General features: G+C 46.1%; 1 protein-coding gene across 1 annotated transcript; it reads right to left on the reverse strand.

Annotated features, from left to right (window-relative positions):
- Nucleotides 1-942: 942 nt before the first annotated feature.
- Nucleotides 943-21,490, reverse strand: LOC149330909 (venom metalloproteinase Antarease-like). The gene is made up of 13 exons (XM_089560015.1): nucleotides 21,275-21,490; nucleotides 19,825-19,997; nucleotides 18,914-19,006; nucleotides 17,422-17,560; nucleotides 15,753-15,910; nucleotides 13,653-13,727; nucleotides 13,424-13,551; nucleotides 13,266-13,315; nucleotides 6,734-6,842; nucleotides 5,805-5,975; nucleotides 4,876-5,011; nucleotides 2,974-3,093; nucleotides 943-1,081 (listed from the first exon to the last, which is right to left on the reverse strand). The coding sequence occupies exons 1-13, from the start codon at nucleotides 21,354-21,356 to the stop codon at nucleotides 1,037-1,039; spliced, it is 1,479 nt and encodes a 492-aa protein (XP_089416141.1). The 5' UTR covers nucleotides 21,357-21,490; the 3' UTR covers nucleotides 943-1,036.
- Nucleotides 21,491-26,729: the final 5,239 nt, after the last annotated feature.

A 26,729-nucleotide genomic window follows, 5' to 3' on the forward strand; every position in this document is an offset into this window, starting at 1 on the left:
GTCCTGTCAAGTTTGCGGTTATCCCTCCTCCCCGACATGTCTGACCAACTGGCCGAAAGCTCCCCCTTGTTGAATCATGCAACCAATATGTACCCAATAAATTGTTATCTTAAAATCGTGCTGACACGTTTTCTGGACACTTTAATGCTTTCGCATTAAAAACAATTTTCTCTCATAATCATTGTTCGTTAAGGGGGTTCATGACAAAGTCATGTCAGTTTTCTCTTTCAAAAGTGAAAACTTCGAAATCAGTTGACTTGTGTAAGACTGCGTAAGCTTTGTATGAAAAGGAGCTCGCCTGAAGTTATCTCCTTAAAAATGGAGTGATTGGTAAAGCGTTTTCATGTGACGTCGATGGTCTGTTTTATCCTGCTTGGGATCATCAGTTATTCGCGGCTGTCGGAGTCTATACCTTCACATTTGAAACAACATTGCTGCAACTAATAAACGTGCGTTCAATGACTGCAGTGTTTTTAACATTAAAGGTGCAAATAGCCGCGTTTCTCTTTTGGTACTGTATATGCCCAATTCTTACAGAATATGAGGCAAGAAAAAGTGAAGAAACTGTGTCAGAGCTCATTTGACTCCACGGCAACCCACGGTTTCGCGCTCAAAGCTCTGTGTTCTCGAGTAAAGTGATGTGTAAGTTACTGCCTTACTAATGCCCTCTTCGTTCCACTAATGCGGCGAAATTTATCAAAATTTCTTAACCACTTGTTCTGCAATTCGAAAAGCGCTTGTTAAGTGCACTTCAGTACATCATACAAAATATGTCTTTTATTCAGAATTGAAGATCGTCTCCATGCGTACACCAGTAGCCGCCACCAGGCGTCAGACACGCAGTACAAGTTGAGAACCCACGAAAAGTGGGCATATATTGATATTTATGGTTAAAAATAAATTTGGCAAACACAAAAAACTGCGACACAACCACCATTTTCATGCAGATTTTATTTATGGCAGTTATTGTTCACAAAGTACTCGCTCATCCACTTGTTCCCGTCGCTACATTCATTCCGGTATAGACTGCACAAGCTCAAGATGTTTTTGTTACCTTACCGCATATTCCACGGACGCAAACCTGGAGGCAAAAAAGTGGTATGTTTTCAACATAGTTAAACTATAGTAGATGTGCGAAAGCATGAGTTTAGCCTGGCTGGCTCATAGTTTTGCTTTGCTGACTAGTCGGCACGTATGGCGACGATGTTAGACTCAGGTTAAGCTCTGCAACGACGTTAAGCTGATCTCTGTTCGCGCAGAAGATGGAAGTTGATGAAGACAACGATGCGCAATGCACAGTGCTTTCTATTTCATTTTTATTTTTTAATTTATATTTTATCTTTAATTCCTCTCAATTCTTACTCAAAGTTAAATATCATTAGCTTGGCTCCTATTTACCTTCCTTTGGCTCTCCTCCCTGAAACCTGGGGTATGTGCCATGCAACTAAGGCAACAACAACAACGACGACACTGTGTTGCAGTTTAACACGAGGCGTGATCGGTTAAATACTTCCATGCAATAAAGGAAAAAGAAAAACTGTTGCGATAGCATAGTGCCCTCGGGCAGTGGCCAGCGCAGATGATCTGTTTTCACCTGCGCGGGTTCCAAACCCAGTCACGGCAATATTTATTTTATTTCTGCACCCTCAAGCAGAGCAGGCACAAGATTATTGGTTGGGTTTGACCCCGTAAAGTAGTGCTTGCGCACCAAAAGCTAGAGTCTCAGCGTCTTGTCTGATATGAGTTTGCACCCCAGAAACCGCGCAATGTATTAGTACCATTGCGATAAAAAGGAATGCGTACAACGCGGTGCCTGATCAAATGTTTTCTTATCGTGTTTTCACTTGGGTGTTCACAAAAAGACGTTGTAGTCATCCTAGAATGCATTGTGGACGACTCTAGCGTATTTTTGCTGCCACTGATGTAAAAGAATGATGTAAAAAAAATGCAAACAGCGGAGTGCGTGGGCTCCGTTCGTTAGCATCTCTTTTCATAGCCCCTGTAAAATCAATGTTCGTAAAGGAACGGTTAAATTCCGCAATGTGTTCATGCTGGAGAGATTTTGCCAGTTAAGTTGGGGTATGACTTTACTGCTGAATGAACTAAAGTTAGCCAAAAAATTAAATTAAAATAAAAATGATTTTAAATGAAATTAAAATTTAAATAAAATGTTGCCTGCAAAATTTTCAGGGGTAGTTTGTAAGAGGTGGTTCTGAGAATGTAACCGTGCTTCTAAACATCCCACTTCAACATTTGCCGGGGGATTACCACACTTTGCTGGGTCGCCAAGATGAGCAGATTAAATTGATCGTTGCAGCACAGTGCGTCTTTGATTCCTCTCGAATCAGTTGACTCTTGTTCGAGTTGTTTCAATAATGGCAGCGCGTCTGTGCACTGAGTGCGCAGTTGAAAAGGAATTGAAAAGAGCCAGTCGGGTTAATAAAGATTAATAGGTTGAACACTTTGACGATAAGTTGAGGACAATAATGAAACCCTGAATGCTATGAATACAGATGCTTAGGGGACCGCCCCAAGGAGGATTAGATTTGCAATAAGGGAGTAATTACTCATTGTCATCCGCCCAAGCGTAACCGTACGGCTAGAAAGGAAAGCTACACAGCTTCCACAGAAACTTCGTAGTTAAAGAAAGTTCCGTCCTGGTCCGGGGTTCGAACCCGGGACCACCGCTTCACCGGAGCAGTCGCTCTGCCAACTGAACTAACTGGGACGGCTAGCATGTGGTAGGGCGAGAGCGAATTGAACAATAACTTCAAGTGGCAACAGTGCTTTTGCAGTGTTTAGGGGAACTTCCATTATGAAGTAGGTTTGTAATAAGGAAGTAATTAATATTGGCATCCACCCGAGCTTAATATTGGCGGGTCCCCAAGATTGCTCTTTGTACTGACAATGACAGTGAAGTTATCTCAGGGTTACGAATCCAACTGAAATATTCCCAGAGGAGAACTCTCTTACCGTCCCAGTCCCGCAACCTGTGAAGTCATGTGCTTCCAGGTCCAAGTACGAGCGGCTCCTGTGGCCGTACACGTTTGTGGTGGTGGCGATACATCGCACTTTGCAGCGCTTAATGATTGACTGCAAAAGAAACAAAAAAAAATCTTAGTCCACCTCTTCGTCGAGAGCAGACGCAAGCGCGGCAATCATTTCTGCAAGGACGTAGCGCATTATGCGACGGCTCAGAGATGGATGGCCGTAGCCCCGCTCCATCAATGCGATGTCCTATGGCGTCTTCGCCCAATTCTAACTTTTGCCCTCGGCAGCGCGCATCGCCTCCCCGGACATCAGCCGCTTCCCTTTCAGCTGGACAGCGTGCTCGTTGTCTCTCGCGTCTTTAAGTGCTTTACATGCTGCCGCGTTCACTTCTGTAGGCTGCGCGCTCATCTTCCCTCGCAGCTTTCGCTGCTTGACGAGCCAAAGCGCTCAACCCGTGTTCTTCGGCCTAAGCGACGCGTTAGGCCACCTTCTCACCGTAGTGTGCTGCTCCGTATAAATAAAAATAAAAAAACAAAGCGCTCGAACAAAGCACTGGCACATACGCTGTTCACACCACCTTCCCCCTTCCGCTGCACCCTTCAGAGGACGCTTAATCGAGGATGGGCGAATGTTCAGTATATTACGGTATAGGTTGATGGACTATCCGCTTCCTAATGGCAATGAGGCTACTGTATATTTTTTTTTATTTCAAACGAAAATTCATTTACAAGGGCACAATACGCACAATGCTCTAGGACCCATAGCCAGAGGCGAGTTTCGAGTCCATCACAGTATTGTAGTTTTTAAATGCGGCACGCGAAGATGACAAATTGCGTTCATAAAGTAAAAGTGACATTCTCAACAATTTAGAGATAAACAAAAGCGTGCGTTCACAATACACACATCCTCAAAAAAAGAAAAACAATACACCATAACTTCATATATTCCTCAGGAACGTTTTCAAAGATTGCGCAAAGTTTCTATTCAGTTTAATATCATCAGGTATACAATTCCAAATCAGAACTCCACTGAACTCTATTAGTATTCGCCCGTAACTATTGCGACACAATGGTAAGTTGAAATGTTTGGCACTAGCCTCCCTAGTTTCCCTTTTAGGTCTTATAAATATGCTATGCGGAAGTGGATAATTAATTTTTAAGATTTGGTGAATTGTCTGCGCTACCTTTAAAGTGAGAGTGAAAAGGCAGAATACGGGTTGACTTAAAGAGCGGTTTGCTATGAAACACTATTAGTCATGATGAATTTTAATGGCGGAAGGGCACCTGCGGCCAACGAGAGCCATGGACACAGTGTAGTGGAAGAGGCAGTATAGCGCGCGGCCGGGATTACGTATTGGGGCGTTCGACCCTGCCACTGGAGACCGAAGCAGCGACGCTGGAGTCCACAACCTCGAAAGCTTTGCTATGGCGTTCTTAAGTTCGTCGTCAAACAGGACTGTTAACTTGCATTGCACCACGTGCCTGTCGCATAAAACGACGAAACATTTATTGTGATCTTATTCTAAAACATAGCGTGTACCACAGCTGCTTTCCGGCTAGCAAGCGCCATCAGCGCACATGCGTAAATCGCCCTGCGGGCGCGAGATGGCGCCAGGTTCCGGGCAGCTTCCCGCACGCATGCGGCGTCGGTACCAATCAGCGCTTGAGCACTGGTGGCGCGCGGAAGGCGCTAAGCGGTATCAGTACGCTCTGTGCTAAACGTCTCTATTGTGAATGATAAAGACACCGGATTAAGAAATTCTATGATTATTGTTTCAGGGGCCTTTTAACAGCCAGTGGAACAGAACTGACACACATCTTCCCGAGTACGTTGTGGTCCGTGTGCCCAGACATTCACGTACAAATGGAAAGAAAGAGGTCGTACCATATCCACTGTAACGTCCGTTCTGCCGGCAAGCGTGTACTTGCACAGGTCGAGCGGCTTCACCACCATACCGGGGTAGTAGCCTTTCAGTGTGTGTCCTTTAGACCTAACCTGCCAGCAGGGTAGCCCTCTCAGCCTGGAACATGTTTAAAATATATATATAGATGAAAGGAATAATGCTTTGCCGAAACATGCTGGGCAGCCGCCTTAAACCATGATCATTGAAAATCCGTGCTCCTTTCTGCCCCAGTTCAAACATAAGTGTTTAATGTTCTGGCCGAGCAATTCAAAGCATGCCTAATGACAGGGATCACCCCAGTGAGCTTGGCATTACTGAAAGCTGTAATATAATTTTGATTTGAAAGCCCAAAAAGCTACTCAGGTAAAGCAAAATTATTTCACAAATATCTAACCTCTCATTACATTATGTAAATTGGCTCCTACTTTTGTTGTCATGAGACATGCCTATGCAACACAATGGCTGCCTTCAAAATGACCTTTTTCGTTGTAAAGCTAATATAGAATTCGAAGTGTCTCGCCGAAACGTACACAGGTTGTTTGGATTTTGTTGCCTCAGACTGGAGCAGATTTATTTTGCTACACTTATTCTGTTATATTGAATGAAAGACGTAGGCATTATCCGGTTACCGGCGCGCCACTTTCAAGCGGTGCAAATATGCTGTGATGAAGGTATTCATTGGTCATTCCTATTAACTAGTTTGACGCAGTTCATCTGCGTCAAACCACCGCGTTCCCCTAACTATCACGTTTGTTCTTGCAGTGTAACTACTGATTTTTTCAATGCTACCTGCAGCACGAACGCTACTCGACATTGGCAAACTCTGCGAAACTCTGTATAAGCTATGACCTGCACCCCGTGGCTTTACCAACAAAGCAAAACTCGCCTTAGTTGGCGTTAGATGACTTACCTCAATACGTGTTGAATCTGCCGAACGCTGCACTGGGAGAAGCGGTGGTAGTTAGGTCCGTTGTTTATGTAACTCATGATGTACCCCTGACTGAATGGGCATTCGAGGGCGCCTGGGTGGCCCGGAGCAAGCTCGGTCTGCGGCGGGTCCCCGTCGTGGGCCGCGCCAAGCCTGCAAACACAATGATAGGCGTAGGTACACCCAAGTGAAGTGTGAAGGGGAACACTTTTTTCGCATGTAATCCTGCACGAAAAGCGCAATGTCGCGCTTTGAAGAAGCGCGCCTGCAGGGCTAAAATGCCGTTTACTCTGATTTCTTGGCCACCAGAGTACCTAGGATGAGGGAAGACAACGGAAGGAACTATACCGAACAACCCTGCTTTCCGGAGATGCTGCAAAGTATAGCATGTCGTCCCGAAGTCGCAGCACTTTTTATTACTGAAGCTCAATAAAGAATCTTTCTAATGAACCGATCACATACATCTTGTTGATTCAAACAATTCATACATTGATTCAAACGCCCTTTCAAACTGCGAATATCCAAAATTCAAGAATCCACATTTTCACTTACTCCTAAGGTGAGGAAGAGAGAGCGTTAATTAGTTACCTTACTTGCCACCCCTCGATTTTAAATGCTTGCGGGTTTACACTGCCCATGTGACCACAGGTGCCACATTTTCCAGAGCGTCCACTTCCCATTCATATGTTAAATGCGGCTCAGACCCACTTGGCCTGATGGTTGGAAGTTTCGGTTTACTACATTATACGTCAGCGGTGACGTCAACGGCGACGCCGTTCATCCAGGAGGAAAGTCCCTTACGAATAAGCTACCGCTGTGGTAACCATAGCAAGACACTGAAATTACTGCTCGGTTGCAGCTCGTTTATCACACGTGGAAAGATGGCATGCTGGTGATGGCCCCCGACTTACAAGTGCGCCGTCTCGTGTGTGAGCGCGTGCATTCCGTCGTACGAGCCGGGAGTGTCTTCGCCGATGGCCACAAGATTAGTGGTGCACACGCCGGTCACAAAGGCGAGTCCTGCGCTGACAGGAAGAAGCGAATATGTATACGTGCCATACAATGTGGAAACACAGCGTTTAGGGTGTATTGGCGAGCTTGATAAATGATCTTTCAAACAGCCAAGAAGCGGAGCTGGAGACAAGTTCAGAAAAACATAAAAGAAGCGCGGAAGCCGACCTTAAAGTCGAAACTGAAAAGTGCAGCACCTTGCGGCATTGACATCGACGTGAAGTCACTCGCGACTCAGCGCGCCGCTCGCCAGTGTCAGTGGTACTCAGCAAATGCTGCTGACGTCAGTGATTACAGATTTCATTGCGCTAGCTTCGCTGGTAATGAAGCAATAAACGGGCGCTGAAAGACATAGAAATCGTAGAACATAAATAACGCGTAACCAAACAACTGGGGCCTTGATACAGCTCAGCCTGCGAAATTTCTTTTGCTCGCGTCTTAATTTCAGCTGCGGGGAGCCTGGAAGGACCCCAGCTACTGCAAAAACTCTCCATTGCATAAGGTTTGCAACGCATAGAAAACATTGCAGTGAAAACTTTCACTTGAGATTGCAGCAATAAAAAAAGAAAAAACTGAGGGAGGGGGGGGGGGGGGGCAGATTTTTATGAACGTTACATGGGCTTTTAAAGTGACACTGTACACAAATTAAAGTTAGCTTTATCGATCGATTACTGCGTTTAATGAAAGAGATGCTACTTTAAAACTAGGCAGAGCTTTTATTCGTGAAAGACATGAGAGCGCAAAACGGGGACACGGACGAGGAAGGGAACAGGACGAGCGCTGCACTTTCAACAGGATTTATTCAGGGAAGAACGTTTAAATAGCCTTTGCCCTTATCCATGCTCTTGATCGCAGACAATCGCCTCTCACAGATACGCATCAAGAAATAGCATTTCACTGTGGCGAAGAACAACTGACGTGTCACTAATACAACTATCACCTCGCTTCTTGATATAGAAGGCTTCCACAAGCTCACGTTCTGTCCTATCTCGGCTTTTCAATAGCACTTTGCAGTCAGATAGTCGAGGCTTGCAGGCTACCGCTTCTCTTTCGAGCAGGCTTGGCAGTGGTCTGGAAGATGTCCTCTCTTGTTGAATGAATTCTTGTGTTCAAGCAGGCGCTCGTTAAGACAACGTCCGGTTTGTCCAACGTACACCTTGCCGCATGTAAGCGGGAACTCATAGACTACTCCTTTCTTGCAGCCAACATGTGGCATTCGGTGTCTGGTGGTGCACTCTTGTACTTTTTTTCTTCCAATGCGTGAACACATTCCGGCGAGTTTTCGCGGCGCTGAAAATACCACATCGACGCCATACTTAGTGGCCACCTTCTTTAGGTTATGAGAAGTGTGGTGTACGTAAGGCACAACTTCCGGCCTTGCCTGCTTTTTCTCTTGAGGTCGGTTGTTTTCCTTGCTGCCCTTCAGCTTTTTCAGCAAGGTCTGCGCCACGGAGAGAACCAGGGAAGCCGGGAAGCCTGCTTTCTGCAGCCTGGATACCTGGGAAGCATAGCTTGCGTGCATGACATGGTGGCAAGACTTCTTAAGTGCGGAAGCTAAGCACTGGGAAGCGATAGCTCTCTTAACGGTCTTAGAATGGTTCGAATGGAAAGGCAACAAATCTTTCTTTGCGCGTGGACAGTACTGCCAGCAAACGTGTGAAGGGTGAAAGGTTAGGGTGAGATCTAAAAACTGTTTTGATCAGCTCGCCTCTCTCTATCTCCCGCCCCCTCTGGCACCCTCCTACCCGGTGTACTGCGGTGGACCTAACCCCGATCTGGACCAATCCTTCACTCTCCGGGAGCTCGAATCGGCTCTGGCTGCTAATGCTACACGCTCGGCTCCCGGTGAGGATGCCATTACATACACCACACTTCGCAACCTTCCTGACTGCGCCAAAGAATTCCTCCTTAAAACCTACAATGATGCATGGGACAGTGGCTGCCTGCACAGCTCCTGGACCTCCTCCCTCATTTCTATGATTCCAAAGCCGGGCAAGCCTCCCTCTCTCTCTAACCTCCGCCCAATCTCCCTGACATCATGTGTTGGTAAGACCCTTGAGCGAATGGCCCTGACTCGCCTCTCTAATTTTCTCGAGACGAGGGAGTTCTTCCCTCATTCTCTCATCGGCTTCCGACGCCACGTCTGTGCACAGGACATGTTTTTGGTTCTCCAGCACACGTTTCTGTCACCTACCCCCACTCAAATTCACGCACTTGTGACCGTCGATGTTCGCAAGGCCTTCGACGGTGTTTGCCACGACCACATCCTTTCCCAACTCGCCTCCCTAGACTGTGGCTCCCGCATGTACTGTTATATCCGCTCATTCCTCTCTAAACGTGTCGCTCGCTTTCGAGTCGACACCTATCTGTCCGACCCCCACAACCTCACCCGAGGCACTCCTCAAGGTGCTGTTCTCTCTCCTACCCTTTTCAATCTTGCTATGGCCCCTCTCGCCTCCCAGCTAGCTGAAATTCCCGACCTGCATCATATACTTTACGCCGATGACATCACTCTCTGGTGTTCATCTGGCTCTCCCGGTCACGTACAGGACACCCTGCAACGTGGCCTAGATCTCATCGACTCCTTTCTCACCACCGCTGGCCTCTCTCCTGCTCCTGAGAAATCCGAGCTTCTCCTTCTCAACCATTCCTCCTACCAGCGCTCACACAACCACTTCGTCTCTCTCCACCTTTCTGGCTCTCCCATTCCTGTCGTCACACAGTGCAAAGTTCTTGGCTTCCCTTTGCATGCGGCTAAGAATGTGCAATCACTTCACCGCGCTGTCACCACCTGCCACTCTGTAACTCACCTCCTGCGGCGCGTGGTCACTCGACGCTCAGGTCTCCACGAGGCTCACGCGTGCCGAGTTGCCCACGCGCTGGCCCTCAACAAGGTCTTGTACTTTGCACCCTACGCTTCCTTCACTCAGACTCAACTTAACGCTCTCGAGACTGCCCTTGTGGGCCTCTACAAGGCAGCTCTCAACCTCCCTATCACTACCTCTACCACTAAGCTCTTTGCCACAGGCCTCTTCCATCCTCTTCGTTCTCTTCTCAGTCTCCATCGTGACTCGCAGCTTGCCCGGCTTTCCCTTACCCGTCAGGGTCAGTGGTTATTGACTCAAGCGGGTATCTTGCCCATTCCAATCTCCCCGTTTACCTCTCCTATTCCCACCCCCGCCCCCAATCTTCGTATCCTTCCCCTCCCGACCAACATGTCCCCCGTCCTGCACGCCGGACGTCGTCATGCGGCCGCACAGCACCATTCCCCTCTCTTTGATACCCAGGGTGTAGCTTACACGGATGCCTCCTTCGTGGCTCCTCGAGGTTCCTGCGGCTACGCCCTGTACCATCCACACCTCCCTGCTCCTGAAACCCACACCAGCGGGCCGTATCTACACCCTCCAGACGCATTGTCCCTCGAGGTCCTCGCCATTGCGCATGCCCTCCAGTCATTTTCCCTCCTTCCCTCTCTCCAAGATTACACAGTCTATTCGGACTCACAAGCCGCTATACACCACATACAGAAACGCACCCTGACCCCTTCTCTCCAACAGGAGGTCGAATGAGCGGTCTCCGCACTGCAGCCTTCCATCGTTTTCCTCCGCTGGGTCCCTGGGCATTCAGGGATTGACGGCAATGAGCTGGCCCATCAGCTCGCCCGCGACACACTTTTCCGGGCACCGTTGATCCCCTGGCCCAAGCCCTCGGAGGACGGTGGGAGACTCACCCTTCGCCGCACCATAAAAGAGGTCTACCTTGAGCTCCGCCTCGACAAACGCCTTTACCCTCCCCCTCATCCATCACTCACGGTGCCGGAGTCTCGCCTTCTTCGGCACATTCAGATGAATGCAGTTATCACCCCGTCCCGCCTCTTCCTCTATCGCTATCGATCGGACCCTTCCTGTCCCAACTGCCCCTGTATCTATGCGGACCTGGCCCATTGCCTATTCTATTGCCCGGCTGCTCAGCAGTCGGGTTCCTTCCCCCCACCCTCTCTATCCATCACCACCTGGCTCGACTGGCTTGGCGCTGAAGGGGAAGAAGAACAGCGGCTTCTGGTCGCCCAGGCGGTCGAAATGCTCGGCCTGTAAGTTATGGTCGATTAAAAGTCTTTTACTACTACTACTAAAAACTGTAATTTGTTATTACTGCTAGGCAGTTCGTGTGTGAAGGTGAGACCCATGCTATTCCGACCAAACGTACCTAAAACATCAGCTATTGCTTCGTCAAAAGTAAAATCGTTATCTGCCAAAAGGACCAGCTAATCGTCTACATATCTAAAAACGTGGACTATACAATCCGTGTCAAGTTCTTCACTCAAGGAGCGGTCAATTTCCGATAAAAACATATTACAGAGTACCGGGGCGACACACGAGCCAATACAAATGCCCCTTTTTTGTAGATACGTTTGGTCATTAAAGTCAATAAAAGTGGCCTTGAGATAAAACTCAAGTAATGACAAAAAATTGTCCACAACGTGAGAACGTGAGCTTGTGGAAGCCTTCTATATCAAGAAGCGAGGTGATAGTTGTATTAGTGACACGTCAGTTGTTCTCCGCCACAGTGAAATGCTGTTTCTTGATGCGTATCTGTGAGAGGCGATTGTCTGCGATCAAGAGCATGGATAAGGGCAAAGGCTATTTAAACGTTCTTCCCTGAATAAATCCTGTTGAAAGTGCAGCGCTCGTCCTGTTCCCTTCCTCGTCCGTGTCCCCGTTTTGCGCTCTCATGTCTTTCACGAATATGCACCAACAAGCCCAGCTTCAAGTACTCCTTAGAGCTTTTATAAGCTAGGAAAAAAAAAAAAACTGCTGGTATTTTGGTCAGAGGCCTTTCCACATGCAAACTCTGATTACGTTTGCTGACCCCTCTGTCTATATTACGTCGTTGTTCCTTTCTACTACGACTCCTAACTTTCAGCGATTCCTCGAAAAATCGCGGATTTATGCATTTTTCGCAGGAATTATGTGTTGGTGGTCACGGGCTCATTTTTTTTATGCCACGGCTGTTTCGGACATCAGTAGGATGAACAGAACGGTGGGAAAATGGCTTATTTAACTCGTTTGCACAAATATGACGCGAGGGGAAATTTGAGACCTCAGAACATTTTTTAAAGAAATACGTTACGTTTACAACGCAGTCTCATCTTGGTCAGGCCAACAATAGTCGAGAACACCTAGCTCACATAAAAAAAAGGTACGTAATCAGAGAAGCAATCAAAAAGTCGACGTTATTTAAAAGGCAACGCTTCAAATGCGCGTGTCACAATCGAACGAAGAAAAATCTCGTATACATGATTTCAAGGGAAAGCTTTACTAATTCCCTTGCGTGTCAGTACGTGGCGCATGGCTTTGAACATTAAAAAATAGCACGCTGACATCATATGTGACGTAAGAAAGATAAGGCCGAGGGGCTGGAGAACAGAAAGTCATATGCCATTAGGCCTAGCGGTTCTGTCTGGACGCTGTCTGAAATTCGTTGTACTGAGTCTCCCACTCAGAAGTTGCCTCCGTCACTGCTGTGCCGCCGCTAGTCGATGTTTCTAGCCGCCCAAACCTGCTTCTGCCTGGCTTTTGCTTTCTTTACTCCACTCAACAGCTTCAGTGACCTCTTTCTCCACTACCCGTATCACCTTCTTTCCACATTTCTATAGCCACCTTCTTTGCATTTAGTTGCCGTGAGCTTTACCCCAGGAAGATTGAAAAGATGACTTCTCCTAGTAATTTGCAAGCCTAGTGGCGAAAGTTTCTTTAACAGCCTTGAAGAGCTCGGCGCCCAGCACTTAGCTTAATAATCGACTACCTAGCACCGAACCTTCAGGGACGCCAGACGACACGCCGGCAGAACAAGAGTTAGTCGAAATACAAGCACCGAACTTGGCTGGACGTGAAAGAAATCTCGCACACTGTGTCGGCTCCGGACCGCATTTCTCTATTTTCTCTTTTATTTTTACGCCCACTCATGCGTCTACCCCAGTGCAGGGTAGCCAACCGGTACACCCTTCTGGTTCACCTCCCTGCCGTCCCTCTACCGCTTTTCTCTTTTTCTGTCTTGAAGGAAAAAAAAAAATCGTTCTGCATGCGTTGCATGGTTCTAGGTAAAACGTGAGGCGCATTCTGAAGCATTATTTGATAGCCCCCGGAGCATACTGCAGATTTTATATTCTCAGTTCGCGCAATCTAAATGTTTTCTTTGCAGGAAGTTTGGGTTCCTAGCCATCAATAACTTCGCGAGTTTGATTTGGGTGGCGGGTGAAATGCTCCTGTTTATTTCAAATTTCTCAAGAACAAATATACATTTTGTTTTTTTTCCGGCGATCTTAACATAAAACACGGATTCAAGCTATGCAAATTTACGAACAATAAAAATTGGATGGAGCTGCCATTAGTATTTCCTCAATGAAGTTCGCAAAAAAACGTTAGGCCTTACCTTTGCGGCTGGTGTCGGGTACACCGTTATTCATAGCGTACATGTCACGTCTGAAATAAAACAACCAATATACAAGTTTCAGCACTGCAACGTGATGAAAACCTGATGACTACGCGAAGAACCCGCGCAAAGTTCCAAGAAGGGGAAGGTTTAGTTACCCGGTTATGAGGTACACTGCATCAGGGTACCCATATTCTCGCTTCTTCAGCGCAACGTAGTGCGTCAGCTTCTGTATCGTGACTGTGTCGTCCATGTATCTGTCGTTTCCGTGGAAGTAAGGTTCTGCCTACTCAGAAGCAAAAACAAACAAAAAACAGACTTTAAGTAAAGCCAGCGGATGACGATGTAGCATATCACAGGTTGCTAGCAACAGAGCTTCAGGGTCACCTGCTGACTTCTTTCGAGTCCCACCAGCAGGAGCTTCACCCTGGGAGAGACGGTGTCCTGGTAGCGTAGGTTGGCCTGGAAGGAGAAAATGGGAGGATGTGTGAATACAGAGCGAATTATCCGTCTGAGTATCCGCATCCTTAAAACGGAGATTGTGTTTCACGAAGCACACGTTTTAACAAAAAAAGAAAAGAAAAGTAAGCCCCTCAGGCATACAAGTTAGAAGTGTACATCGAATTGCGATTATAAAACTAACGTCTTCCGTATTATCAATGTCCCTCATGAAGTTGCGACTTTGACAACAACCCGTCTGGCTGGGGATGGGCGTGACTACGAATGGGAGAAACGCCGACCACTGAAGAGAAGCAAATGTTTGAGCTTTCGGCCCCCACACGGCCTTACAAGCTACAGTGGGGAGGGGGGGGGGGGTGCTAATTATCAAGCATTTGTTTTTCTTTAGTAGCCGGTGTTTCTTCCTTTCATCTTAATGCCTGCCATATCAGCCGAAAATGGCAAGTCATGTTCTTTCCTGCCCATCCCCCCCGCCCCCCCCCTCCTCCCTTCCCGGGTCGCTAGCTTTCCTGCCAATCCTCAGCTTTACCTCAGCTCAGCCTGGCCACGTAGGGTGACGCCGGACTGCGCCACGTGGCGGAGGATACAGGAAGCGCCACCCGGCGCGCAAACGTTACTAGATTGCGGTGCGCAGCCCGGGTGACGTAACATGAGACCTCAGCCGGAGCGCGCCACATCGTGGATGATATGCGAACTAGGCGGCCGCTTTCCAGCGGCGCCGCAGTGACGTAGCGCGGGCGCCCACCGGTGCTCGCCAGATCGCGGATGGATGGCCGACGAAAAAGGCGTCTGTACTATTTCCATTGTAAACCGGATGATCCAACAGGCCATGATAATACAGAATACGTTGATAAATAAAGTTGCTAGATTTTTAATGCAGCTAGTTTTAACACAGTCATTATAATAACCGGTACGACAAGCACTTGGCGATTCGACGGTGTTCCCGGCTAAAAGTGCTGTCGGAATTTGTCCAGTCTGTATACTACTTCGTCACGAAACTGAGGAAAACATTAGGGGATAAATGCTTCGTTGCAAACCTCCGAATAAGGCACCTTCAAGGACATAGAGCTCCTTTACTAGTAGTGCAGCCCGTGACCAAAACATCGCGGACCTTGTAAGTGTTGCCGCTGTGCTTCCAAGCACGCTAGCAATGGACATGTCTCGGCGACGCCCAAATACCAGCTTCGACCAAAGGTGGATCGATATGTGTTTCAAGAGGTTATGATGGTGTTCCTCCTAATTTTCATAATCCTTACCACCCAGCTAACTGGCATTTCACCTGCATGTAAGCCTTTCAGATCTCTTCCATATGAGAAAGGGCCCATATCTACAACTCTATTCCCTCCCGTTCTATGGAATAGCTTTGTAGTTTCTCTTTTTCTTTTCGGTTATTTTCACCTACTCATGGATAAAATTTGACTTTGTTTTCCCTTGGGCTTAGTCGTTTCTCATCCTGATTGGTTTAAGCATGACCTAAAAAACCTTAGACTCAGGCAGAGAGGTGCCTTTGTTTTTAATTCACATTTAAAGCCTCAACATAGAGATTACATGCAGGACGAAGTTCCTAGGATTAAGGGACGGGAGCCATGGCTGCAACTGCTGTGTGAAAGCATCCTTTTATATTTAAGGCTGCGTAATATTAAGGAAATTATGAGGCTTACTATAAGCGTCCGCTAAGACGGTGAAGCTGCTTTCACGGGTGCCGTCAAATAAGCGGCTTATCTTTTGTTTTGTCGTACTGCCAGTCCCGGTCTCTGTTGTGCCAGATCGCTAGGTAGAAAAGCAGCAATAATCTAACAGTGGAACAGTTAGCTTACTTGCGTTTCTTTAATTTCACTCCCCCCCCCCCCCCCCCTTCAAGTATATGTTGTACATCTTATTGCACACTGCCGCGTTCTTCGGCAACAACGAAACTACAAACTAATTTATGTGACCAAATGATGCTTAGGTATTTGTCGAAATAACTTCGAGTGCTCGTGCGAGGTTCAGCCACGAGATAAATATGGAGAAATGTCTCGAGTTACTCACGCTGTTAACCATGACGCACAAATATCCCAGCAACATTTCCGTCTTGCCGAAGCGCTCTTGGTGCTTCTTATCTGAGATGACAAACAACTCTATTGTGACCTCCGCGGGAACCCTTTGGTAAGGGTTGTACTGCCTCTCCCTTATCAGTGTGGCTTTATCTGAAATATTAGAGGGGAGAAATCAGCCCCGGAAGCCCCGACCTGAAAAAAAACTACAAATCTGCGAGGTTTTGATCACGCTAAGCCTACTTTGAAAAATCTGTTAACGGAAACTGCTGGCGAAAAATCAGTACACAATTGAACTCTTAATAGCCAGTGGTTCACTCGTCCGCTACGGCTGTTATGTACTTCAAAGCAGCATCGGCAGGCAAGATATGAATAATGGGCACCGAACTGTTTCCTCTCAGTGAGTCAGGGCATACCGCATCGTTTCTTGCTGTGCTCCAAAACGAAGCGAAAGCGTATAAAAGTAAGCGTGAACAAAAACTCGATCACTGCGTCAAAAAGAAAAGAGCTAAAACTTTCCCACATATACAGATTTCATTGCAAATCGCTTGCTGCCTTTACAGAAAACAGATGCTGCTTGAATGGTAAAGCGCCGTAGTGTACAGAACTGGAGAACCGTTAAACATTTTCAACCACTCTACTCGTAGTCGGCACCGTAGTGTACAGCTCTCAAATTGTTTAGAAACATCAACGGAGCGCCGAGCAGACAGTCGCTCGGCGTCCCATGCAGCTAGCAGAAGAGCAGTGGGTGTAGTGTCACGTCAACCACACAGTTTCTTACTATTGCCTAGAGGGAAAGCTGGCAGCCCGTCTATGGGAGTTTGCATGGAGACCCCAGGAGACCACTTCAGCCACCATGAGCGCTCAAAGCATCATGGGGCGGTGAGCTACCAACTGCAGAACTACAACATTTGGCCAAAAAATAATAGAAAAATAAAGCTGTACGATAACTACGAATGTCCTAATATCCTGTCTGTAAATTGCAACAAACAAGCAGAAAAGCATGTAAATGTAAAGTTTGCCCAAAATAAGAGATGGCTAGCTTTCCTATTGGCCAAGTAATGAACACTAATATTTCGTAATTAACAAGCGCATTTCTAAAAATAAATGTTTTCGAAAAAAATGTTGATGCTTACGTACTTTAAGAGGTTTTTTAATAGCATTTTGGAAAAGTGAAACCTTTTATAGGCGTCGTGTGTCGTTGCCTTTTCACTACTACGGATTTTGCACACTGCGTTCGCGCGAAAGTCGTCTGCGCACACACGAACAGCGTTTTCGGAATGAAACATCTCAGTAGTGCCACTCCATGTTCCCGAAAAAATACAACTGTTTCGCAACAAGTAGCTCACCGTACCATGATGCTTTGAGCGTCCATGGTGGCTGAAGTGCAGCGCCGCTAGCTTTCCCTCTAGATAATAGTAAGAAACTCTATGACGTCAACAGAACAGCCGAGCAGACGACGCTGCAAACTGGCAAGCGCAATACTCTCGTCCGTGTCGCCATTGGGATCCTCCATGGGGCACTGAACGACCCGACCGTCGACTAGTCGACGCTCCCGTGATATCACAAAAAGATTGCGCAGCGGTACATAACTAGTGCAGTTGTGAATGACACGAGTACATGGATGCATATGTATTGTTCTGCAACATAGCATAGACACACACCTTTCTTTGGGAGGAGGGCATCGTATTTGGCCCCCTCTTTCTCCTCTATCTCGTAGATGTGGTGCGGCACGTGTCCTTCCTCGGACCTTTCCATCGCTGGTGCAGGAGCGATCCTGTGACGCGGTCCGATAACGCCTTCCTATAAATTGGACATAAAAAAATAAAAGTGTACAGCGGTTTGACCTTTCTTGCTTATTATCAGAAACAATTTTGTGGTTGACAAAAATGCCTGCTTATCATCAGACGCTCCAAAGCACGCGGCCACAAAGCTCTCGGAACACAGCCCCGTTAAGCCTTTTTTCTCCCTTGGTCCCTCTCCCAAACCTGCCAAGTTGGCTAGCGTATTCTCTTTGTATTGTCCTTCGTAGATTACGCTGCCTTGCTATTAATGTTACTCGGTACTGGTGGCTGCCGGTGGAAGCACTCAGTTTATTTTTTTTCAAAGGAAATATATTTTTTCCTCTGCAACGTCTCCATGTACCCTTCAGAGAAATAGTGCGAATTAAAAACAAATCGTTAATGCTCATAAAATGTGGTAGACGACGGCAACATCGGCGTTGCCACAGGGGTCCGATCTTACTGATCCACTTCTGTTTGTATGCGGAGGAGCACCAGTTAAAAGACTTACAGGATCGTAAACTGGACTGGTCAGTGACCACTGGTCAGTTACTGGACTGGCCAGTGACCACACAACAAAACCGTGACTTTTATATTTCAATAACGATTCTTTTTTGCAAGATCTTTTAATTCGTGTAAGCGGGGCACCCTCGGTATGAATGATACGTTGACTTCTTCCTCTGCTTTTATTTGGGCATCAAAAATGGACAGCAAGTTTCCAGGTTAAACGTCTGAGCAACCTTCTGCTATTCACATAACACTAAGCGTTTCAAACTTTGTGCCCTCGTAAGTTAACCGATAACGACATACACAGTGGCAGGATCAGTGGATAGGTGAAAAAACTGACACGGATTCCAGTTGACAGGAATGATAATTTTTTTCACAGGGATGATATACACAGGCTTGTGCTGGCAGAATTCTACTCCAGTACTCATCAACTGGCTGCACTGTTCAATCCCTCTTCACGCGTTGCCTGGTTGACTGGTAAATTGGTTTTGAGGAAAGGAAATGACGCTGTGTCTGCCTCATATATCTCGGTGGACACCTGAACCGCGCCCGTAAGGGAAGGAGGAAGGTGATTGACTGAGAGCCTTGTTCTGTTCGGGGTTGAGAGTGTCTTCCATATTGCTGTGCAACAACCAGACTTATTTTGTCTGCACAAAGCCGTTCACTCTCTCCCGTATGTAGCTCAGGCAGTGCGATTTTCATCCATGTTAAGGAAGATCGGGTGTTAAGAAAGAGACAGATATATTCTCATTCCAATTCAGTCCCACAACATGCTTGTTTTGTACGCAGAATCTTATGGGTTATCGTGGATTAAAAGCCTTGTGGTTAAAAGCTTAATGGAGACCGACGAATCCTTCGCGAAACTTACCAGCTCCAAAGCATCGGAGGCAGTTCTTACTGCGACCGTGGCGAAGTTTTTGTGGTCTTCGTAAAGATTTCCGTCGATATCTTCACCTCTTATCTGAAAACACGGCAAAGCATTGAAGCTGTTATGGCTTGTTTCTCTGCACTGACAGCTTTTTTGCAAGGGCATCGGGGCCAGAATGCCGAAACTGCCCAATCGAGAAGGCGTGCTAAAAAGCGCAGTCACAAACGCTATACTATTTCTTCTGTGTTGAAAGGTGGATAAAATGCTTTATTTATTGTGACGATTACAAACTCTCATGAAGTTAGTGGGGCTGTTAATTTCTCTATAATTTTAACGTCTCACATGTCCCAGCTTTCCTTGTCCGAACTGCAACCTGTCAGATTAAAAGTCCTTGCATTTCTAAACTGCTAATATCCATACTTCGAAAAGGGCTAATGACTCTAAAGTTGAAGTGCTACCAAGCTTTCTTTTTGTTTTTATGGGGGGGGGGGGGGGGGAAGGAGGGGAGAGGTCATTAGACTTCGACGATCACGTTATACGTCACTTATCCCTCCACTTCATTCCCCATACATGACGTCAACGCTGCCTTCTGAGTAACCATCACTGCATCCAGTCTCCTTGTTCCAGCAGCATTGTGCCGGCAGTCAATGCAGTGAAGGCCTTCAACATTCAGGCCACTTTCTCCCAACTGTGCTCTTTTTGACCCCTCAGCCAAAGCATGCAGGACCGGTTTAGAACTTAGGTCAGCGTCGTCTTACTTTTGTTGGACATAAGGAAACACCACTGCAGGTCCTGTTTTTATTTACATGCGATGTACAGGACTCCTATGGCATTTTACTTATTGTCTTACCGTTGTTGGGGATTAAAATTTTAATCACTAAAGCATTCCAGCAGGCATTTTTCGCACTTACGAAGCGGATAGACGGTGCACCATTTTCAAACTCGTGGACGGTCAGTGTCGGTGCTGCAACGGACGCCTTGAGTAAGCTGAGAGTGAGGTCTTCGTGTATGTGCACGAGCTTAGCGCCGTCAGCAGCTCGCTCTTCCAGCAGTCTTGGGTAGACGAGCCTCGGTTCCGGCGCCCCTTTGTCGCAAGAGCAAATGAAGCGAGTTAATGTGGGTAAACATCGCCACTTTCTTTAGATACTTTCCTACTGGTCATGAAACTTCTACGCGATGCAGTACGAATCTTTTTACGCCTACCAGAGTGATCCCACCGCGGTGCCACGTCGAATGCGTCTTTTGTTGCCGCGCAGATATCCACATAAGAAGAAAAACTCCTATTATTAATTGATTGATTGATTGATTGATTGATTGATTGATTGATTGATTGATTGATTGATTGATTGATTGATTGATTGATTGATTGATTGATTGATTGATTGATTGATTGATCGATCGATCGATCGATCGATTGCGTGAAGGAAGAGTAGAAGATAGATTTGGTTTAGTTTATGCAGGCTTAATGTCCCAAAGCGACTCAGACTACGATAAACGCCGTAGTGAAGGGCTCCGGACATTTCTACCACCTGGGGTTCTTTAACGTGCATTGACATTGCACAGTACACGGGCCTCTAGAATTCCGCCTCCATCGGTAGAAGCGAGGAGACCGGGAAGCGCAAAAGTAAACAAAAGCAGAGACAGAGGCTGGTTAGTGCTTCTCGGAATCGTTCAACGCAATATGGATACTGGACAGCGGCAGAGGAACAAGAAAATGTATTAAAGTCAGAGTTCAATGGTAAGGCTTCGAGTAACGCTGCTCCTCGTTCACGTTAGTGTGTTTCTTTCTTCCCTTGTGAAATTTCTACATTGCTCTAAACGTTCGAAACACACTAGTCCTTGGCTTAAAGCATGCGTAGCCCACAAGTGACTTCAAATAATCGATTTCAACGTATTCGCAATTCTAGGTATTCAGATTGTTATTAGAAGCATATCCGTGTTCGCAGAAATTAACAACATAATCAAAAAAGGGCAGTGGCATCGTTGCTAACTCGAAACACATGTTCTCTCTTTAATCTTTATCGTAGCTCTAGCACGGTTAGTAATGTTTGCTGGGCATACGTATTTCGAAAATGATATTCGCTTCTACCTGACCGCCGAGTGAAAGCCCACTCAATCCGTCATCCGCAACATCCTTATGTCCACACGTAGACTTGCATCACATGGAGGATATGGTAATGGCATTATCCGTTCCCGCTGGTGCGTCACTGTCCAGACAAAGTTGTGCTAATCGCTTCTGCTTATCATCCTAGCACCCTTGTGATACGCCTGACAGAGCCATTCCATCTTTATCAGTAATCGTACCTTAAGCGCTACTGCCGTGAAGAATTCCGTAACATAGCAAATCACTCTATGCCTTACCTTTGACAGCACCGGCCAGAAAAATGGCGATAAGGATGGCTGCCACTTTGTGAAGACCGGGAAAAGACATTCTCGATGCCATGCTTCTGTTCCGTCTTGAAGTCCCTAATTTGAAACAAGTACCGCTGCAGTGTTGTATTTAAATGCGTCGTGCAGGTCAGTAGAGGGAAAAACATACTCAGTACTGACGTAGGGCCCACCGGTGTTATTGGCCACTGTCGTCAATTTGTTTCTGCTTTGAACGCAAGCCCCAGTGCAACAGAGTGAACCAACAATTTTTGTTTTTACTTCTTCTGGCGACACATGTGTTTGAAATGTCACTGAAGGATGCGTTTCGTCTGGCAGAGGTCGCCTAGCCAACGCGAAAATCAGGCATTGATCTTAAGACCAAACAATGGCTGGCTGCAATCTTTCAGAGGAGTAAAGATGACTAGTTCACGACCCATGTCGCCTCAGACGCTACGTTGCACATGTCGTGACGGGGGAAAAAAAAGAAAGGAAAAGAGAAGGCTGGCTGCAACTTGTCTGAAATTTTCAGAAGAAACGTTAACCGCCACCTTGCGCGGGTCAGAGCAATCTCTGGCCTTAGATCTTAATGTCGCCTTGCCTGGAGTTTTACTTGAAGCAGAAAAAACTGCTATAATGATTAAATTTTCATTTTCTTACTCTGCCCCGCCGCGGTGGCTCAGTGGTTACGGCGCTCGGCTGCTGACCCGAAAGACGCTGGTTCGATCCCGGCCGCGGCGGCTGAATTTCTTGAAGGCGAAATTCTAGAGGCCCGTGTGCTGTGCGATGTCAGTGCACGTTAAAGAACCCCAGGTGGTCGAAATTTCCGGAGCCCTTCACTACGGCGTCTCTCATAGCCTCAGTCGCTTTGGGACGCTAAACCCCAATAAACCAAACCAATAAACCAACCATTTTCTTATTCTCATTTCATACTTTTCTACAGTGACTCGTCTTTTCTGTTTCTAACATTAAATGGTTTGGTTTGTTGGTGTTTAACGTCCGAAAGCAACTGAGGCTATGAGGGACGCCGTAGTGAAGGGCTCCGGATAATTTCGACCACCTTGGATTCTTTAGCGTTCGCTGACATCGAACAGCACACGGGCCTCTAGAACTTCGCCTCCATCCAAATTCGACCGACGCGGCCAGAATCGAACCCGCGTATTTCGGGTCAGCAGCCCAGCACCATAACCACTGAGCCACCGGGGTGGAGGAGGAAGGGCAGGAAAGTTTGACTGCTAAAAAAAGTACTTTAAAGGCAGAGCATGAAAAGAAGATGGGTGCGAAGGAAGGAATAAAGAGGTGCCGTAGTGGAGGGCTCCGGAATAATTTCGACCATCTGGGGATCTTTAGCATGCGCTGACATCCCTCGTAAATTATTGGTTTTGACGAAAAGACGCAGTAACTGTCCGAGTTCTTGGTGGATACCTCAGCCACGCCCGCCATTAGTAAGGAATGAAGAAGGGAGCGAAACAAGGAAGAGAGGTGCCGTAGTGGAGGGCTGTGGAATAATTTCTACAACCTGGGGACCTTCAACATCCGCTGACATCGCACAGCACATGGGCGCCTTTTGCGTTTCTCTTCCATCTGACCGCTGACGCCGCAGCCGGGATTGAACAAGATGATTCATATTATTGCGATGTCTTAGGAAAAATCAACGAAAAAAAAAAATGAGATAAGAGTGTGGGATAGCATTCTAACACTAGAGAATCAGCATGTTTTTCCTTGCGAGGAGAAATAGGCTATGAGGAGGGAAATGCGCCTGCTTTTCTGCAAAATTTATTGTCCAGCAATTGGGGACACGACTGAAATATTTTGCTTCTCAGTCATCTCTCAGTCACATGTATTGCACGCATTTCTTGAAACATATCGAAAGCGTGTCTCAATAGCATTTCTACACATAGTCTCCCAAAAGCATGTTCCAAAAGCGTGTCCCAGAAAGACCTTCCAAAACATATCTCATAACCGCATTGCATTTTTTGGAAGGAACTCTGAAGGGCTGATATTGAAAGTATGTCGTAATAACATTTCTCAATGTAATCACCGAAAATAATGTTGAAAGGCGTATATATCCCAAACTATTTTTCAAAACCGTATCTCAGAACCACATCGCATTTCTTGAAAGGAACTCTTAATGACGTTTTTTTTTTAAAGCACGTATCAATAGCGTTTTTTAAATACAATCTCCGAAAGCCACCTTTGAAAGGCAGACCTCTAGACCATCTTCCAAAATCGTACCTCAGAACCACACGTCAGGTCACAGTTGCCATTGTTATTCGCAGCACCCTCACAGTGATTGACTGTTTTTTTTTTGTATACTTCGTTATCCATTAAAAAGTCGCGGAGCTTTTGTAAACATCCTGCGACAGGCTCTTTTCAAGAACCAAAGTGTACTGCTCGTGTGACGCACTTTTGGAGCTAACAAATGCCATGACGTGTGGACGACAGTGACGTTACACGCTCTCACTACGTCACCTCCATAGACGTAGTTGGACGTGTCTACACACTCAACTGTTCGCACCTTTGCACATCGGGGATCCACTGGCAAAATATTTACGGTGAGAGGATTGGGGGAGAGAACTTCGTCATTTTTTTTATTTCGGGGGCCTTAAATTATTTTGTTTCGTTTATTTATAATTTCTTATGTGTAACGTGTCTCCAGAATGCCTGTTCGTATTATAGCGGTGTTACAGCTGTCGAGAACGAACAACGTCCTTCCACGGCCCCACTTCTTCGTTTTTGCTAGTAAGTTGCGTTCGTTATTGGCCTCGTTCAAATTTTCATGATTTATTTTAATAGCCTAGTGGTGAGCAGTGCACGAAATTCATTCCTACGCGGTCGGACACAAAGTAAGGTGAGCAATGTCACTGTGAATCTCTCAGTTACCTATAATTGATTAATGCGCGCTTCTGTAACCTAAGTTAGCGTTACATGTTTGTTGTGGCAAATTATATCTAATCAGATAAAATTCCAACGCGGCCGCGTTTAAGGTATCACCTCCAAACTTCCAATTCAGTACGCAATTTGGCGACTATCCGAGGCAAAATTCCCTAATGTGACGCAGCTCTTGCGTTCAGCGTTTCATCTGCCAATGGCGCAGAGCAGCAAAGAAGATGATATTTTCTTTCTTTTCATTTTTGGCTTGCATAATTCGAAGAAACATCATACCCAAGAGCTGCGTCATGCCAGGTAGGAATTTGGCGCAGATCGTCACTGCTTTGCACGCATAATTACTTCGACTGAGTCAGAGTTTGGAGGCGAACATCTAGGAGTACAGTCGTTCTGCAATAATTCTGTCAAATTGGGCATTCTGAGAATATGGCTAGTTCTAAGTTTGCGTTGTGATCATTCGCACCCACTGCAGTAATTTGGAAGCCTGATATTTATTTTAGTTAATTTGGACAATGAAGATTAGAATGACATTCTCACCTGGTGTCCACCTGATCGCATTATCGACGTACAAAAAAGCTCTTTTGGGCTAAACTAAACTATTATATAATTACCTTTTGTACAATTCTTATGTTTTCATGACATCATTCAGTAATTTTATTTGTACTCTGTTGAGTACGTTTATATAATTACACTCTCACAGAATGTTCCCACTTTAAGAGGCTATGAGGCAACTTCATTAACTAGATAAATAAGTATTAATCATTTGTTCCAGAAAATTGGGAAACCTCATTTTTAACACCCTCCTTATTGCGATGTCATAACCTTTGAGATACCACCTATCCTCAGCGAAATTTGACAAAAAATATGGATAGGAATAAATTTGGTGAAGCTATTTGTTGTCAGTAACGAACACATGTTGCAAGACTTGTCCCTTTTTTGTGTGTTCTACAATACGTCCTGTACAAATGCTATCTGCAAGCATGTAGTTAGTGCGGGTTCGATCCCGGCCGCGGCGGCTGAATTTCGATGGAGGAGAAATTCTAGAGGCCCGTGTACTGTGCGATGTCAGTGCACGTTCATGAACCCCAGGTGGTCGAAATTTCCCGAGGCCTCCACTACGGCGTCTCTCATAGCCTTAGTCGCTTTGGGACGTTAAACCCCATAAACCATAACCAAACCAACCATGTAGTTAGTTGCTGTTTTGTCAGTGAAACTTTGTTAACAATAAACACAGTTTTAAGGCCGGCGTGTTATCATAGGCTCCATCGATACATCTTATTTTTAGTCATTAGGTCCAGATGGTCTTGGGAGTCAGTGCAGCCAAGAAAAGGGCGCGAAGAATGATGGTACGCGCCCAAACACTCGCAGCCGCGTACATCACGCTGCTATGAACATAATGGACCTTCCACTATTTTTGTCCAGCGCAGCCGACATTATTTCGGAACAGTTACTTCGATTTCCCATTTATAAATAACTTGTCTCGAAGGCCTTAGCAGATCATGAGAGAAATATTGTGTCAGAGCTTTTCAACTGACACTTATTGTAGACCAGTTGACTGACACTCCTCTCTGTTCTTACCGCCTCAATCTTAATATCTTTATTTTGCACTTTATATCAAATATTGCTTGCCCGCACAAGTAATGAGCGCTTTTACTGGGATCACGGTAGTCCATTGTGAGAGTGCAATACAGATGCACTAATCTGAAACGAATACACACAGCTGCTCATACTTTTTCACTTTCTATATACACATATATATTTAAAAATAATGTTTAACCGCTACCAATCATACCCCCAAAGTGATACCACGATCAAATTTCAGCATACGATACTTTGGTGAGCTAAAATCTAGAGTGAGGTTTGCATTTACGTCTATAATTTTTTTATGGGGGTTTAGCGTCCCAAAGCAGCTCAGGCTATGAGGAACGCTATAAAAAAAAGACTATAAAAAAACTGCCGAAACTTATTGTGTCAGTTTTCATTCATAAGAACACATTCAGTCGTCAATTTCTCGCTTTTACTTTTGAAGTTGTTATTCGGTTCTGACGAACTATTCCGTTTTTCTCAATTCGCGCTTTTTGACATTTCTTGCTTTAAATGTATTTTAAAATGAGCGCTTTTCTAATGCTGCCAACAGTACCACTTTTCTCGCACTGAATGCTCAAAACCTATTCATTATTTCCAATATATCAAATTTGCTTCCTGTCCCGTACGTAATATTACGTGTTATGTAAGCAAGTACCTCATGCCCCGCCGCGGTGGCTCAGTGGTTACGGCGCTCGGCTGCTGACCCGAAAGACACGGGTTCGATCCTGGCCGCGGCGGCCGAATTTCGACGAAGGAGAAATTCTAGAGGCCCGTGTGCTGTGTGATGTCTGTGCACGTTGAAGAACCCCAGGTGGTCGAAATTTCCGGAGCCCTTCACTACAGCGTCCCTCATAGCCTGAGTTGCTTCGGGACGTTAAACCCCAATAAACCAAAGCAAGTACCTTATCTCATGCATTTGTTTGACACTGCAAGGCCCATTCATATACTATGGTGCCATATCTAACTATCCCAC

The sequence above is a fragment of the Amblyomma mixtum genome, chromosome 9 (genome assembly GCF_055824585.1).
Source record: "Amblyomma mixtum isolate Tamu chromosome 9, ASM5582458v1, whole genome shotgun sequence".
Taxonomy (NCBI): Eukaryota; Metazoa; Arthropoda; class Arachnida; order Ixodida; family Ixodidae; genus Amblyomma; species Amblyomma mixtum.

Coding starts and splice junctions, on each gene's coding strand:
- LOC149330909 (XM_089560015.1), bottom strand. CDS start 21,356: ATGGCATCGAGAATGTCTTTTCCCGGTCTTCACAAAGTGGCAGCCATC. Junction 19,007..19,824: donor GTGCACCGTCTATCCGCTTC/GTAAGTGCGAAA, acceptor CCGTGTTTTCAG/ATAAGAGGTGAAGATATCGA. Junction 15,911..17,421: donor TGCCCTCCTCCCAAAGAAAG/GTGTGTGTCTAT, acceptor CTAATATTTCAG/ATAAAGCCACACTGATAAGG.